Source organism: Capra hircus, chromosome 29, assembly GCF_001704415.2.
Source record: "Capra hircus breed San Clemente chromosome 29, ASM170441v1, whole genome shotgun sequence".
NCBI lineage: Eukaryota > Metazoa > Chordata > Mammalia > Artiodactyla > Bovidae > Capra > Capra hircus.
This window is the reverse complement of record NC_030836.1, coordinates 11,703,611-11,721,202: the sequence shown is the minus strand read 5'-3', so window position 1 is coordinate 11,721,202 and position 17,592 is coordinate 11,703,611. Positions and strand designations below refer to the sequence as shown.

General features: G+C 43.4%; 1 protein-coding gene across 23 annotated transcripts in view; it reads right to left on the bottom strand.

Annotated features, from left to right (window-relative positions):
• DLG2 (discs large MAGUK scaffold protein 2) overlaps nucleotides 1,141–17,592 on the bottom strand; it is a 2,364,981-nt gene continuing 2,348,529 nt past the window's right edge. For 22 of the 23 annotated variants that reach the window (XM_018042817.1, XM_018042821.1, XM_018042823.1 and 19 more), the window contains 3 exons: nucleotides 15,212–15,321; nucleotides 8,122–8,213; nucleotides 1,141–5,911 (listed from right to left, as the gene is read on the bottom strand). In XM_018042817.1, the coding sequence (XP_017898306.1) occupies nucleotides 5,805–5,911; nucleotides 8,122–8,213; nucleotides 15,212–15,321 (309 nt within the window). In that variant the 3' untranslated portion in view covers nucleotides 1,141–5,804. Of the gene's footprint in view, nucleotides 5,956–8,121; nucleotides 8,214–15,211; nucleotides 15,322–17,592 lie in introns of all 23 variants that reach the window. The other variant, XM_018042820.1, reaches the window with a different exon arrangement.

Sequence of the window (17,592 nt, the reverse complement as noted above, 5' to 3'; positions counted from 1 at the left end):
TTTTGTGTCGTGTTACCATTATTAAACCTAATGAGACTGCAGATGTTAAAAATGGGGTAACCGTTGGAGTGTGAAGTCTGCACTGGGCTTGCAGCCTCAGCCAGTGTCTTCTTATGCAGCCTTGGATGGGCTCAGCTCACCGCCACCAAGCACCATGGACAGAGACAGGGCAGCCGGGGGAAGACTCCTGCAGGCTCACAGTGCAGCCAGGATGGGATGACCAAGTCTGGCTTCCCCAGTGGCTGATCCAACTATGTGATAGTTTATCATGAAGCAAAACGTACTCAGAGGGATCACTTGGAGGGTGAAATTTCACCCCTTTCACGGGAGAAGTTTGTTTTGGTTCCCCAGCTAAGAGATCTGCACTGTCCAAATGCCTTTATGTAAAGGAATATATTTAACCTGGCAGGAAGAATTATTCAGCAGATTCAGGTTTTGAAACCTGACGTTTTTGGTGTGCTAAGCTCTTTCGAGCTGGTATGTATTTTGACCTCAGTATGCATGGGAAATGATACCTCCTTTCCAATTTATGCCTTTCTTTGCATCATTAGGATCAGATAAGAAAAAACTGTTTTTCCCTATGCTTAGTATCTTCTGGGATCTCAGTTTTGAAACTGGAGAATAAAGTTTTTTTTATGTAGATGTGAGGGTCTTAAAAAAAAACCTATCATTTAATACTATTAATGATAGTATTAATAGTACTATATACAGTACTATTATATATATATATAGTATGTACTATATATATATAGTACAAATGATAGTATTTGTTCACCCTTGGCAAAATCCAGATTAAGAGGAAGCAAGATGGTAATCAAATATTCAAAAATACTTCAGAGCACTACTTTCAGCTCCTCTTGGCAGTGCCAGTATTTTTCAGAGCAAATGTAGTCTAACTACACTTTATCTCTAAAATCAGACAAGTCTGATAAAAATAGAAATCAATGATTCTATTCTTTGTGAAAGAAGACAAATTATGCTTTGAGAGAAAATAATTTGCTATAAAGTATAAAATGTTTTAATATTTATATCTTATAATAAAACCATGACATGTTTATAAACACTCTATCAAGCATTTTTTTTACAATGGGGCCACCGCTGGCAACTGGCAACGCAATAAATATGCAAAGACGCAGTGAGTATGAAATATACATCTTGGTTTTATAATCGTGTGTGCTTTATTTTTTACACAAATGGAATGGAAGTGTCGAATATTTACACTTAACAGGAGTGTAAGCTGTGCAGTGTCTCTGTAAACTCCAGCCCAGGCAAGGAGTCTTCCCCCTCCCCTCCCATCCTGCACAATGGAGAAGCATCCAGTCAGAGAGAAAACTGTTACAAAACTTGGCATACTGAGAGGATCTCACGCATACAGCCTGGTGCACTCGGAAGTTAAGACGCGTTTAGGAAACACAAATTCAAAAGGGAGAAAAGTTCACCATCTCATTGGGAGTCAACCTTGCCATTTGGCTGTCTGTCCTCATGAGTTGCTAGGGAGATTCTGTCTGTCTTTTCGATGATTTTTGTCTCAACCATTCAACCTGTCTTAAGCTTGTCCTCAGCTGCTACAAGAAACTGCACAGCTGTACAAAAAATGATTTCCAAAGCACAGTTTTCAGTGAGGAAGGATATTTACAGACTAAAGTGTGTGTGTAGGTTTCCATCCACAGTCACGCGTACCCAATGTGGTAAGTGTATACATGATATACAAACCACATATGCCATACATACACAGAAGTAAAATGTATATCCACAGAATTCTGGAGGGAGTCCTCTTTCAAATCAATTGTCACATGAGAGACTCCACATGCTATAAGGGAAATGTCCCCTTTTGTTCCTGTAGGAGTGACAAATTACTATGATAAATTTAGGAACTAGCCTGAGTCTCTGACTTAAATATTTTTGTAGGAATTTAGGCAGGACCAAGACAGAAAGAAAAAAAAAAAAAAAGAGATGTAATTTCACCAGTAAGTCCATTCAGTCTCACCAGAGCAATCACCAGCTGAAAAGCAGAGGGAGCTTCAGATGAAAAGAGGAAAAAGAAAGCTTATGAACGGGGGGAAAAAATCTCTCTCTCTCCAAACCAAGGTGATGGCATGGCTTCCATGAGAAGAAAGAGGTTTGCTGTCAGAACAACTGTTGGGGCTGGAGTCTGCCTTTAGCGAAAGGAAGTGTCCTTCGAACCGTGGGGTGGTGCTGGGAGTGGGCTCCCTGTGGACTAGGCTTCAGGCAGAAAGGGACCCAGGTGCCGGCAGGGCCCAGGGCGCGTGCATCGTCACTGCCGGGGCAGCGGTGCAGGCTGGCTCGGGGAGGCCTGCTGGAGCTGGCTCCAGCCAGGACCTCATTCACGCTCAGCTTTGCTTTCTGGGCTGCCTGGGTGAAAATGGTGACCCAAAGAATCTGTGTCACGAGTCCAGCGTGTGGACTTGCTGTCTGAATCAGCCAGGAGCCCTTAAAGGACAGAAAAATTAAGGAGTGGGTTACGGGAGAGGAGGTGGCCAGAGGCGCGAGAAGAGAAAGTACAGAAATGGTGGAGACAGAAGACGAGGTACGGGAGTGTCTGAGACGGTGGGAGAGACGGACAGAGAGATGAGGGGACAGAGGGCAGGGAGTGAGGAAGGGATGAGGGAGGCAGCCGACGACTCGGAGGAGACAGGGAGGAAGGATGAAGGGACAGGTACGTAAAAGAGATGGCACAGCTAGAACCAGGAGGGGGAGAGCAAAGGGAAGGAACGAGAGGGAAGGAGCAGAGGCCAGAGCCATAGGGGTGGGAGCTCTCCCCTGGCTCGGAGTCCTGAAGGGCTGGCAGTGGGACCCAAGACAGCTCACAGGCGCCTGAGTGCCGCTCCGGAAAGACGGGCGCACCCGACAGAGCCAGCCCAAGAGCGCAGGGCTGGGGGGAGAGGCCTGCAAAGAAACGGTCCACAGATCCCGTGGGAGGAGGGCCGGAAACAAATGCCCCTGCAATTAGCTGACAAGTGGGATTTTTGATTTTGGTAAAGCTGAGACCCCCGTGGTGCTACACATTGTACCAGAGCATGAAAAATAGCACCAGTGACACGATCTGGCACTTTTCCGAAAGGGCCCAGCGTGTGAAGGTGACATTGCGCCCCCAGCAAGCTTTCAGATTGGAGAGAGCTCTGGACAAAGTTTGCGGTGTTAGCACCAGTCTGGCCCCAGGCTCCACGTGCATTTGCACCAGTTGTAATCTGGGTAGCTTTCGCGCCATTTCCATCTTAAGTCACCGGGTCTGCGGCAAAATACACCCGTGTGTTGGAGCCGTGGAGACCTCAACATTGGGAAGCGCAAGACAACACAACAAACGGAGGTGTAAATTCTACAGGAAAAGACCCTCTCACCAATTGGCTTGGTGATTCTTCAAGCAAATATATATGTCTGTATATATTTATATAAATCTACATAAAAAAAATCAGTGCAAATGCCAATTCTTATCTGGAAGCATCTACACTAGGAAAATAATTATATTACTACAAAACCAAGGGTTGGTGGTTCAATTTGATTGTACTCAGCCACAGCAATACTTAATATTAAATGGAAAAGCACATCACACGACCCGCGGAAACATCTATTCATTAATGACAGTCCTTTAAATAAATGGTTGCATGCTCAGTTGAGAAACCAAAGAAGTTATCATGGTGGCCTAAAAGTAGAGCTGGGATCAGGAATGGCATTCTGGTGGCGGAAACTTCTGGGAGCAAAGATGGATGAAAGTAGGCCTTGACCTGAAACTGGCGAATTGCAGACATGGCTACGTTTTTGACATTTTGAACACTCTAAAGAAGTCTTGGGAAATTTAACTTTCATCAGAGGGAACATGGATTGCTAGCCCTTCCATTGGTAAAGGCAGCCTCCAGACTATAGGTAGATGCGTGATTTTGCATCTCTTGTGTCTGTTTTGGTGACTGCAGCCAGGCAGACTGTGGTGTTTTAGTGTCAGATGAAAAATGCTTGTTTTTGGGAGGAGACCCTCATTCTGAGCTCCGATGTCCTTCCTGCGAAGCAGCCCCGCCACTGCGGACGGCTCTGCCTCTCCCTCCCCCACCCCAGCCGGCACGCTGGCCTGCTGCACAGTGTGGCAGAGTCCTGCCAGGTCTGGATGTTCCCCAGAAATAAGGCGACAGGGCTTAGTCTGGGCACGCATACGGCCCAGAGTTGAGTGGTTACAGAGATCACTGAAAAGTCTCTCTCCCTAAACACCTGGGGTGCAAGCAATGCTGACGTCACCATCAGCTCTAAAGTGGGAGATAGGCTTCGGGAAGTTTCTTTTTTTTTTGTAAATCATCATAGTTATAATTGCTAAAAAATAAACTTGGTCCAGGTGCAGCCCCCAAGAAAGGCAGTTCAATTGGTTGAGCTCAAAGTCATTAATGGTCTTTCCTGGTGGTTCCATCTCTTTGTCCTGTACACAGAAACAAAAGTCTGCACCCCTCACCCGCTCCTGTCAGATCCTCCCCTTCTCTCTCTCTTCCTCAAAGAAATATTGCATCTTAGGACAGATCTCTCCACGGCTCTGTACCTTCTCTGGCTCTTACAAAAACCCTCAGTTTACTTAAAAAACAGACAAAAGAGTCCTAATTATTCATGACAGCCAAAATACTAAATGATCCTTTAAGAGTTGTATGTAAGTTACTAGGAACAACATTATTCAGCTATTCATGACAGGCCCAGGGTATTTAACAAGAAAAGAGCAAAAACTTTCCTTTACATCATCTGTATGAATTTGTCTTGGAAAGCCATCAGTTTGAAAAAAGTGCATTAACCAAATGCCCTCCAAAAGTATCCATGAGGGCAACTCATTAAGGGATGTGCTCCGTGAGAGTGGATCTCTGATGTGGGAGGGGGATCGTGAGAGGTAATGAGGGAGAAGTCTTTGTCAGGCTTTAGAAGGAACTCAGATGCTCTTAATGGATCATTGGCAACGAGAGGGAGAGTACAACTTTCTGTTCTTGAGCTGGATCATCCGCAGATAGTGCATACATTTAGTCTTTCAATTAATCTTTACAAAATATTTCACAAAACTTTTTTTAACCTATAGAAATTCACTTCTATACATTTAATATATTTTTATTGTATAAATTATTCTCAACTTTAGTGCCTTCTTTCAGTTTATAAACGGCAAAATAGACAATAAACAATCATAAAGCTAACCCCAGGTGGAATCCCCTCCTCCCAATGAGGTCAGTCCTCCACACACTTGTGAATTTTATGAAATGCTCATCTTTGTAGATGCCAGGCAAAGAAACTACACACTCATCCTTCCCTGATAGTAATGTTATGCTGTCTCCAAAGGGACTCCTTTCCTTCCCCTCGCCCATTCTTTCTTTTGCTTGTAAAGAAATCAAAGGCTGTGCATAGTCCTAAAATTTGAAGTGTACCAATTACAGATGTGGGTAATGGGAAGGTTGGTGAAGTTCAAGTGCTGGCAACTTTTCTTTAAAGCCAAAAACACGGGGAGCTCAGCAGCTAAGTCAGCTCTGGACACCTGCTTGGTGAGGAGGCTGCCCATCTCTTGGGCATGGAGCCCATCAGAGGTTCGTCCCTACACCTGGCACTTTGAGCAAACCAAAGCCTTCCCCGCGTACTGCAATGTCTTTTCTGTCCCACCCTTTGGCCCCTCCTTTTCCTTCATGGCTTCACACAGTTTGTGTTGTACATTCATAAGAATTCACATTGACTGCAAAAACATAAATGCAACAAAAACATAAAAGCCTCCAAGTAGTATATTATATATATTTTGTTCTTCTAAATGCTCTTCTGTCATTGTTGGAGGTGCAGTAGCTAATTTATAACTTCTCCTTTGAGGGAATCCAGATGAAAGGCCCAGACTGCTCTTCGATAACAAGCTTGCATTGGTTATAGATATCTTCTAGGGTGTCACCTTGGACGATAGCTGGAACAAGAGCAAACACACCGGAGTCAGGAAGCATTTCCTGGCTGGTGAAGAATGACCATCAATCATGTGGAAGCTCAAACAGTGACAAACTCATCAGGAGGCTTCATATGACTTCACAATAATAAGAAAAAGCAGAGATTCACTTAAGCAAGGTCACATCAATGATTTAAAAAATGCTTTTAAGGCACGTCCTAGATTAGTAATAAATGTATCAGTCTTCCTTCTTTCTACGTGTCTCTCTGTGGTTCTACATGATGAATCACTCATTTATTTAAATTTTATGGGTGTTGACTCTGGGCCAGCCACTGAGCTAGGCATTGATCAATTTTCAGGCTGAGAGCTCCCTGTTACCAAAGAAAGCTGGACTTATATTCTCCAGCTTATATTCTCTTATAAGCTGGACTTATATTACTTATTTTATAATGGGCATAATTAGAATATTTTAGATGCAGAGGAAATAATAAGGATTTTAGAAAAAACTTTAGTTAATCTCCTCAATCCCCAAAACCTTTAATAAGAAACTTTATTCATTCTCCAAGTAATCTATTAAATTGAGATTTTACCATTCAGGGCTCTTCATAGCGAGAATATCTTATGGCAATTACTTGCAGAAAATACATAAAATAGAAGGGAACAGTGTATTACGCCAAAAACCAATTCACTTACAGTAGATTTAAATACATTTTATTATCTCCTTTGGACAAAAAATATCTTGTAGATAGATATCCCAAACACATCAATACTATCCATATGACACTGGGGGTTCAAAAGAAGTCGTCACTGAAACATGGTTTAGAGTTTCAAAAACAGTCCTTGGAATGTGCTGATTATTATATTTTATTCCTGAATATAAAGCACTGTTCAACATGTACATTGTTTTGAACATACTGGATGTTCTTCTAGGGGGAAACATAACTCATATCTTTGTTACTGATGGAAATTTTACTTAAGATTTACCTGATTCAACATATTTGCAAACTGCTAAGGCACCAGCTTTCTCATCTTTTGATTGAGATAAAAAGGAAAACACGGAAAACACCTAACTTCATGTAAGGTAACTCGGCAGGAAAGTTCTTGTTTTAAACCATTAGTTGTAACTGTATGTAGCATTAGTCACTGAGTTGTATCCAACTCTTTGTGATCCCATGGCCTTAGTTCTGAACTGAACTTAGTTCAGCTGCTAAGTAGTTCACCAGGCTCCTCTGTCCATGGGATTCTCCTGGCAAGAATACTGGAGTGGATTGCCATTCCGTTCTTCAGAGGATCTTCCCAACCCAGGGATCAAACCCGGGTCTCCTGCATTGCAGGAAAATTCTTTACCATTTGAACTACAGGGAAGACCTATCAGTTGTAAGGCAAATTCCAAAGTTTGATCACTTTTTGGATCTGATCAGTGTTTCATGAAGGCAGATGAGAATAGAGAACCTATAACATCCAGGACAAAATATCCCCCCTAATTTATGTTCCCAAGGAAATATTTAAAAAGAAAAAAAATTTTTTTGCATTAAGATATGACATGGAATTAACTGAAACACAGGAAGCGTTTCAAGCATCTTCTTCTGGTGCCTAATGGGGAGACAGACCCAGAGGTCCATGAAGCAAGAGACTAGAGACCCTGGGACTACTTTTCAAGAGTGACTGCTTTGGACACTGCACATCTGGAGCCTTAAAAGTTAAGTTTTCAAATTTCTGATCATCTCAGGGAGAGAAGCTGAATGAGATTTTGTTGTTTTTCAGCTGCTAAGTCATGTTCGACTCTTTGTGACCCCATGGACTGCAGCACACCAGGCTTCCCTGTTCTTCACTACCTCCTGGAGTTTGCTAAAATCCATGTCAATTGAGTTGGTGGTGCTATCTAATCATCTCCTCCTCTGCGGCCCCCTTTTCCTTTCACCTTCAATATTTCCCAGCATTTAGGTCTTTTCCAATGAGGCATCTCTGAATGAGATACTAAGGCTTAAAATCTCTCTCCCAGGAGCTAGCGCAGTCTCTGCCATTCATGGTTTCGGGTAGGGCCAGTGGGAACCAGGAAGCCGAATCCAGAGAAGAAGGAACCCAGAGTTTTGAATCAAATGGAAGAAGTGGCAATTAAGGGATTTTTAGCAGGAAGGTGCTAGGGCCCAGGTATACTAGGCCCAGAGCCCGCTCTATGCCAAATGTCAGACAATTCATCCTCTTTCTCACAGTACAAACGCAAATGAACATACCTGTAAAATATTCTCCAAATTCTTGTTCTAGCTTAATTGCACGGTCATAGGTTTTCTTGGCTTGTTCCTCTGTTAGACGCTTATTCATTTCCCTGGGAAAAGGAGAGTTTGGTGTTAGAACACAAAGTGAAAGTGAAAGTGAAGTCGCTTACCCGTGTCCGACTCTTTGCGACCCGTGGACTGTAGCCCACCAAGCTCCTCCGTCCATGGGATTCTCCAGGCAAGAATACTGGAGTGGATTGCCATTTCCTTCTCCACACAACACAAAGGGAACACACCAAATCCTGAAAAACTACAGTGTACGTGGCCGAGTGCAATCTTAGCAGCAGCTTCCTAGCCCTTGACAGGACTTCTCTTTGTTGGGATGTTTTCAGCCACAACAATGAACTCCCTGTCACTGCCCCCATCCTCCCGTCACTGCCCCCGCCCCAGGGCGCTCACGCTCCCAGGGGGTCGTCTCTTGGTCCTGTGTTAGACTGAAGATGAATCTATTTTCATGATTTCCACTCACTTGTTCTGTCCTCTGCAGCTCTGCAGAGCAGAACCGAACCTCTTTCTTCCAGGACAGGCCTTTGGGTGTTTAAGTGCTGATGTGTCCCTCAGGGCTTCCGTTCTTCCAGAAAAAACTGCCCTGCTTCCTTCATCTATTCTTTCATCGGATGTAATTTGGAAATGTATCACCTTCCTGGTCACCCGTCCTTAGGTTTTGTTCTCATCTGTCTTAACCTCTTTTAAATACAGGACGTTGTTGTTCAGTTGCTCAGTTGTGTCCGACTCTTCGTGACCCCATGGACTGCAGCATGCCAGGCTTCCCTGTCCTTCATCACCTCCCGGAGTTTGCTCAAATTCATGTCCATTGAGTCCATGATGTAGAATTGAACGCAATCTTCTGGGGTGGCCAGAGGGAGGGGAGGAGAGCAAGTAGAGAGAAGGGAAGATACTTCACAGCTTTCCGGACCTCATTCTATGTAAGAGAGTAATTGTTCTCAGGTCCTGACCTCATAGAAAGCTTTGATCTCTCGACCTTCCCACCCTCCCCAAAGGCTGCTGTTCATCTTCAGTGTGGGCAGCAGACACGTGGAGTGGAGAAACAGAGACAATCTTCCAACAAATTATAGAAAATAGACGGGCGCCTCAGGCATGTGTGTCTTTCAGGCTGAAAAAGGATTCTGTAGCTCTAGAGGTTCAACTGCAAGCCGTAAGGCATGTCTGTAGCCAAAGAGCCCGAGATTTCCTCTGTTTTTATTATCAAATGGAATTTCAAGGAACTGCTAAAGATGACTTGAATTAAAGATGCAGAGAGAATGGAACAATCAAAAACTCTGGGACCAAAATATTTTAAACAGACTCTAAGCAAGTCATATCAAATAGTGAGCCGGAGAGAGGGGCCTGGCTGGAAGGAATCTCTGATGCCTATTTTGTTTTATTTTTGTTCGGATAGGAATTGCTGTTCAGTTGCTAAGTTGTACCCAACTCTTTGTGACCTACAGACTCCCTGTCCATCACCAATTCCCGGAGTTTACTCAAACCCATGTCCATTGAGTCCGTGATGCCATCCAACCATCTCATCCTCTGTCATCCCCTTCTCCTCCTGCCTTCAATCTTTCCCAGCATCAGGGTCTTTTCCAACGAGTCATCTCTTCTCATCAGGTGGCCAAAGTATTGGAGCTTCAGCTTCAGCATCAGTCTTTCCAATGAATATTCAGGACTGATCTCCTTCAGGATGGACTGGTTGGATCTCCTTGCAGTCCAAGGGACTCTCAAGAGTCTTCTCCACCATCACAGTTTGAAAGCAGCAGCTCTTTGGTGGATAGGAAAATGGGCTGTAATTACACTGGGCGCTCTCTGTCCTTTCTGTTAGTCTGTCGCCCGTTGGTGTATCATTAACTGGAGGTATGTGCTGCTTAATCCTTGTAAGACTATTTAGATCCAACAAAGTTTCAAGGACAAACTGAGGAGGGAGGAAAAGGGAGAGTAACCTAGTCTATGGATTCCCAACCAGGGGCAGCTTTATCCTTCCATGCCTTCTAGGTGTTAATATTTTATTTTTATTTTTGCCAACCAAATACACCGTATTTCTTAAATAAGAATATTTTACCTTCTCATTCTTTGTTAATCAAAGATATTTCATTACTCAAAGACTGATAATCATTGCCTCTGATCATTGTAAGAATATCAGTGTGACTGCACTGGGCTGATAGAAGTTCAGCCAAGAGCAAAGACATTTTGGTTGGTCCACTGGGATGCATCAGAGGTGTAGATAGAATTTTGAAGGCACTGCTGCCTGTGCCTCTCATTTTAGGAAGCCAGAGAACTGGGTCTGGAGCATGTAGTCTTAATTCCTTTTTCAGAGCAAGTAGCTGAGGCCAGAAGTATAGCAAATTGCTTAATGTAAAGGAGTGAATTTCATGAAAGAACTCAAAGTTACTGTTTTTCACTAATCAATTTTTAGTGAAACAGACTTTTCATTACACTAAGATGTTCTTTCAAAAGAGACCCCTATTTAGAAACATACAAAACTGAGCTGAAGTCAGATATTAGTGAAACAGACTTTTCATTGCACTAAGATGTTCTTTCAAAAGAGACCCCTATTTAGAAATATACAAAACTGAACTGAAGTCAGACATTAGCATGACTATAGGCTTGATGTTGAAAAGTGGGAATTCCCTGAAGTCTTGTTGAAATAAACTCGTCTGAGGAATGGTATCTATAATTCTCTTCCCAAACAGCACTAACCCTAGAAGCTTTGACAGGCAGTCATTCTTGGGTGGCAGGAAATGCTGAGCTAAACCAAAGGATACTTCTCATAGAAAGACAGTGTTTTGCTCCAGGAGTCAAGACATCATGTAGTTCTCGATCTTCTTTGATTTCCCTGGCCATGCTGGCCTGTTTTCTCTGAATTCCCTTTGCATTTATTGTAGCAATACTGAATTTTTTTTTTTTTTTTTTTGGCCTCACTGTGTGTCATGAAGGATCCTAGTTCCTCTTCCAGGAATCAAACCTGCAACACTTGCAGTGGAAGCCTGCCTGGACTCCCAACCACTGGTTCGCCAGGGAAGTCCCTTGAATCCAGGTTTTCATCCTCTAATACATGAAGTTGTTTTGTCTCCTGACCAGTCTGCCAGTTCTTTGAGGCCAGAGACCATGGCTTGTTCAGCATGTGGCATCGATCTCGGTCAATGCTTACATTTGTTGAATGAATAAGTGAATGAATGAATGGACAGACAAATAAACATAATTACAGTACAGCTGAAGATAGAAGTAAACACAGGGAGCAAGAAGGTAAAAGCATATTGGGTGGCCTGGTGGAGACACACAGGAAAGCCACTCATTGCCATGGGGAGGGGGTGGGGGAGAGAAGTCACACGGCAGTACAATGTGAAAACACACCTCTTTCATACACACCCTTGATTTTCTGCTTCTCTGAAGAGTCAGCTATGTGTGTGCTAATAAGTCCTGTGCTTTGATGTGGGTGATGCACTTGAGGACAATGTGTGTGATGATGTATCGGTGCCCCAATGTGACAGCCGCCATGCTGCGGTTCCAGCTGACCTGGCACTCACCCCTCCCTGGGGAAGGGGCAGTTCATGCCAGCTTTGCTCCTGAAGTAAAACCCTCAGAAAGACTGAGCTGGAAAGTAAACATCCAGTGTTTCCTAACACGATCCCAGCGGTCTGAATGTCACTGGTGTTGCACTGTGCAAACGGCTGCAGCAAATGATGTCAGATCCACCATCTCATCGTGGGGTGCAGCCTTCAGCACGTTTACTTTTCCTTGGTGATAAGTGGCCGTGACGGGGCCCTAAGGCCAAATTAAGTAAGTAGTCTTGTAGTTGTGGAGGAAGCTGGCCTTCTCCCGCTGAGCACCAGATGGGAACGTCCCCAGCAGTGCGCTGAACCAAATGTGCAGCTGCTCTTCTCCCCCAGGCCTCCCTTCCCCGGGAAGCCACTTGCCCACTGCTCGTTTGTGATGAGAAAACTTATTCTGCTCTTTCTGAAATGGGCCTTTAAGATGCTGTTCCCAGGAGGTGGGGGACATGTTTCTCTTCTTCTTAATGTTAGCAGTACTAATAATATTTATGAGGCTCTTCTCAGATTATAAATCACCTTTATGTAGGGAAATGTGTGGCTGCTTATTTCACTTCGCTCAGTGCTCAGAGAAGGCCATGGCACCCCACTCCAGTACTTTTGCCTGGAGAATCCCATGGACGGAAGAGCCTGGTAGGCTGCAGTCTATGGGGTCACTGAGAGTCAGACACGACTGAGCGACTTCCCTTTCACTTTTCACTTTCATGCACTGGAGAAGGAAATGGCAACCCACTCCAGTATTATTACCTGGAGAATCCCAGGGACAGGGGAGCCTGGTGGGCTGCCGTCTATGGGGTTGCACAGAGTCGGACACAACTGAAGTGACTTAGCAGCAGCAGCAGCAACACAGTAGCTTACATGAGGAGGAACTTAATACACGCTCTCAGGGATGCTACTGAGTGCTAAGTCAGTTCAGTCATGTGTTCAATCTTTGCAATCCCGTGGACTATAGCCCACCAGGCTCCTCTGTCCATGGGGATTCTCCAGGCAGGAATACTGGAGTGGGTTGCCATGCCCTCCTCCAGGGGATCTTCCTGCCCCAGGGACTGAACCCATGTCTCTTATGTCTCCTGAGCTGGCAGGCGGGTCCTTAATCACTAGCATCACCCAGGAAGCCAACAACCATTATTTTATCATCAATACCTATTTTTCCATGTGCTGGCTGTGGGCAAAGCCCTTATTTATTTTTCTTTTAAAAAAATACTTGGCTGCACAGAGTCTTACTTGCAGCACGTGGGATCTTTAGTTGTACCATGCAAACTCTTAGATGTGGCATGTAGGATCTAGTTCCCAGACTGGGGATAGAACCAAGGCCCCCTGCATTGGAAGCACAGAGGCTTAGACACTGGGCCACCAGGCAAGTTCCCAAAGGTCTTTATGATGTAATTTTATGCCTAAATTCACGGGGCAGAAGGTACCAAGTGTGGCCTCCTCACTTTATTTTTTCATCCTGGTAAGAACTTTTGTCCATCTCTTATTTATGGGAATCTATTCTGCTTTTAAGATACACATCTGGCAATTGCCCCAAAGACTGACTACATGTTTAACTTAATCCTCGTAGACTGCAGTTCCAGCTACTATAGCTTCTTTCTCCCAGAGAAGGCGCTAAACAACCGGTCGATATCCTTTAAAAATAACTGCTTTCACCTCTGGGATGAATGATTTCATTTTCCTTGGTCTTTCCATAAACCCTGTTTTCCAGTACTTTATGGTTCACTTGTGAACCCTGTCAAATGCTCTAATGCCTTGAGGCCCAAATGGAGGCATACTTGGGCAAAGCTCTTACAATGACACAGGTGTTATCTCTTGCGGCCTCTTGGGAAAGGCACTGTTCACCTGTTTTGTAATGATAAAGTAGTTTCACTCCTTTTACAATAAAGTTACTTGGAATCTTTCATAGTAATAACAGCTACCAGTTAGTAAGTGGCTGTGCTGTGTGCTGTGCTAAATCACTTCAGTCGTGTCTGACTCTTTGTGACCCCACGGACTGTAGCCCGCCAGGCTCCTCTGTCCATGGGATTCTCCAGGCAAGAATACTGGAGTGGGTTGCTATGCCTCCCTCCAGGGGAGCTTCCCGACCCAGGGATCGAACCTGCATCTTTTACGGCTCCTGCATTGGCAGGTGGGTTCTTTACCACTAGTGCCATCTATGTCAAAAATGGTAGAGAACTTCCCACTTAAGATCTTGTTTAATCTTTACCCTGGCTCTCTGAGGTCTGCATTATTAATGTGTCTAGTTTAGAGCTGAGGAACTAAGTCTTCCAGAGGTCAAGCAAATTGCCTGAGCTCACATAACTGAACAGTGGCAAAGGAGCAGAACCAAGCCTGACCAGTTTCCAGGTCCCCGCTCTTAGCCTTTTTGCTCTTCTACCTTTAAGGCTACTACAGCATCACTTTTGTATAAGAGAGTGTACAAAACAAAGCCCCCAGTTTCTATCAAAGCATCCCCCCAAATACTGTCCCTTTATGGCCAGATCATGAATATCTGCCCAGTTTTTCAAGGATGATATTTAACAAGTCCTCTGAAAAATGAAAGGAATAGGGCTTCCCTGGTGGCTCATTGGTAAAGAATCCGCCTGCCAATACAGGAGGCAGGGGCTCCATCCCTGGCCCAGGAAGATCCCACAGGTGGAGCAACTAAGGCCATGAGCCACGACCACTGACCCTACGCTCCAGAGCCCGGGAACTGCAACTACTGAAGCCCGCTCGCCCTAGAATCACGCTCTGCGACAAGTGAGGCCACTGCAGTGAGAAGCCCACGTACTGCAGCTAGGCAGTAGCCCCCGCTTGAGCAACTAGAGGAAAACCTGCACAGCCACAAAGACCCATCATAGAGAAAAATAAACTAATTAAAATAAATAAATAAAAAGAATAAAAGAGCCTGTGTCATACATTTTTCTCCCTGTTCATAAATGTGCAAAGGTCTGGAGCTATTGGTTAAGACTGTAGGTGTTTTACAGCCAGGTCATTAATAAAACTCCTTATAAGGTTAGTGGTCCATATACATGAGGTTTTAATTAAGGAACACAAGAATTCTACGCCATAACAATGTGAAACGCCAATGGAGAGAGTCTGAAAAATGTTCCTGCTATGAAAACTTACACATTTAAAAAGATTTACCGGTGGAATTGCTCTCAGAAGTAAGAGACAATTTAAAGACGATTGCTTCCTATTATTTGGAAAGCAAAGCAAGACAAAATAAAAACAAACCAACCTACTTTCAAAACAAGGAGACAAAATGAAAAAGTCATACCCAAACAAAAACAACTTGTGAAATGAAAATAAAAATCAAGAAACATTAGCGAAGACATTTTCAGGAATTACTGACATTGTGTCTCTAGTGGTTCTAAAGAACTTCCATCTATCATTAAAAAAGGGAACGCTTAAAAAAACTGACAACGGCAATTTCCACGTGTAAGCATTTATGGCAAAGAGCTGTTAGCAGTTTGCTCTGTCGTATGGAACAAGAGGCTGGATGAAGGCTGCCACTGCCCTCCACTTACATCAGAGGTTCCAGAGACTTGGGTTTAATGAAGATGGCAATGGGATACAGCTGGGCCACTTGTAACCGCTTGATAGCATTTCCTGATACGTCAAGTATACAGTGTTTGCCCTGGGAGAAGGAAAAGAAAAATACGGCGTTAATCCAGGTAGAATGATCATAATCAAAGCAAAAGAAAAAAAAGTAAGCATGCTTTAGAGGGAGGTAAACGATACTACATTTCAAATTTTGAAAAGAATTGCTGCAAAGCATAAATAAAAGTTGGTATACAGGGTCATCACCGAATGTTTGCAGTAATGTTTCTTATTCCTTTACTAAGTGTCAGCCAACGGAGTAGACATTTTACTAGGGTTATCTCAGCTAACTTTATTTATTTCCTTAAATAAATACTTGATGCTTTGCACAAGGAAGCCATCTAGCCATATATAATGTGACTGAGTCCATTCTCATGAAGCCCTCGTAAACTATCTCTGAAGACAATCGTCAAAAAGAAATTCCCACCTTGTCAAAGAAGAAATTCCCTACCTGTGAGATGTGAATTGTCAACTGCATTTTACAGAAGAGAAGGCTAAGACTTAAAACTACTAACTTGTCCAGGCTCGTGTCAGCAGTACATATAGTAGTAACTCACCCAGGTCTCAGTGCTAAGACTCAAACCCAAGTCTTGTTGGTTAGAATAAATAAATACCTCCTTGTCTCACCCTGGCCAGTGTTCAATCTGGAAGAATGGTAACCATGAGTTTAGAACAATTTTATAAATATTTGCTGAGTGTTTCTACGTGTCCTGCCTTTGATATGCTCCGTCTAGTACAGAGCAAGGACAGACACAGAGAGTGACCTTAAGTATATTATTTTAACTGTGGAGAGAGAGGTTTGCATAGTATATGTAAATTTTTTGTTTGTTAACAAATAAAAACCCTATTACATTGTAGCATACCTCATTTAACTTGGCTTCCACTGCAATGAGTGCTCAGAGCAAGGAACTGCTTTATAAAGTATTTCTGGACAGTAGACACATTTGCCACACATTATGTTCTACCTCCTGGAGGGAAATGGCTTCATTACCCTGAGGCCCAAAGAACTTTACAAAGAAGAGAAAAAGCATACTATGCAGATATAAACAGTCCTAAATCACTAAAGGGGAATAAAAGCTCATCCATAATATCCATGTAAAAATAGAGGCCAGCGAGTACTTGAGCTTTTACAGGAGAAACACACTGAGATGGCTCAAGTTTTTATCACTTAATATATTCCAAGTTTGCTCTCTGTGAAATGTGGCAGTTACATAAAATGCCTGGATGAAGTCTGAGTATTCACTGGTCAGAAAGGTTTGAGATAACAAAGGCTGTGTCTTCATGTTCAAGGAGGAGAACGGATGCAATGATCCACAAAAGTGACTTGAAACAGTGTGATATTGCTCAAAGAAGCCAGCATCCCAGAGAGAAGAAACTTGACCCACCTTCTTACTGTATTCTTGCATAGACGTGAACATTTCTCATTGAAGTTTTTTAACTAAAACATTAAAAGTGGGGGTGGGAGGAAGTTGTGTCAAATCAAATCAACCCAACAAATATTACTTATATAACAAATACGATGGGCTCTTAACTTTTTTTTTTCTTCTTCTGTGACATTGGTCCTCAGTGTTCACAGGTGATCAGGATCCTTCTTGAGGCAGATCTCAAGGGTCTTCCTATCCTATTTGCCCTTACACAGTCTTCTCATGTCCATGCCCTTGAAATTATCAGCAGGGTAATTTTATCTGCCTGCAATGCAGGAGACTTGGGTTTGATCCCTGGGTCAGGAAGATCCTCTGGAGAAGGAACTGGCAAACCACTCCAGTATTCTTGCCTGGAGAATTCCATGGATAGAGGGGCCTGGCAGGCTACAGTCCATGGGATCGCAAAGAGTTGGACATGACTGAGTGACTTTCACACAGAATTTCATCTATACCTCCTGTAAGTTAGAATATCTGCCAGCAACAGGCCAGGCAGTCCTCCTCATGTGTCTACCCTTCCACCAAATGCATCTCAAGTTTTCAGGGAGATAAAAAGTAAACTCCTACTAACAAAAAGAACTGAGGATTCTGATCTAAACAACCAAAAGTGACCGTTTTTAGAACAAGTTCAGTTACTGGGGCCAAAGAAAAGTGAGTCAAAGACAAAGTGAATTTCCATAAACTTCAAGCTGTTAATTGCCTTTAGGTTTATAAGCCCTCTTCCCTCCTCTCCCCTGCCAGGTCAGTCAGCATACTTTATTGAGATTAGAACAAAGATTAACAACCTTGCTCTAAAGAGATTCTCTGCTCAGAGGTCTTAAAAGGAATACTGAATCAAAATTTACAACTGAAATCAGGGAAGAGTAATGACCAGAAAGAAAAAAAAA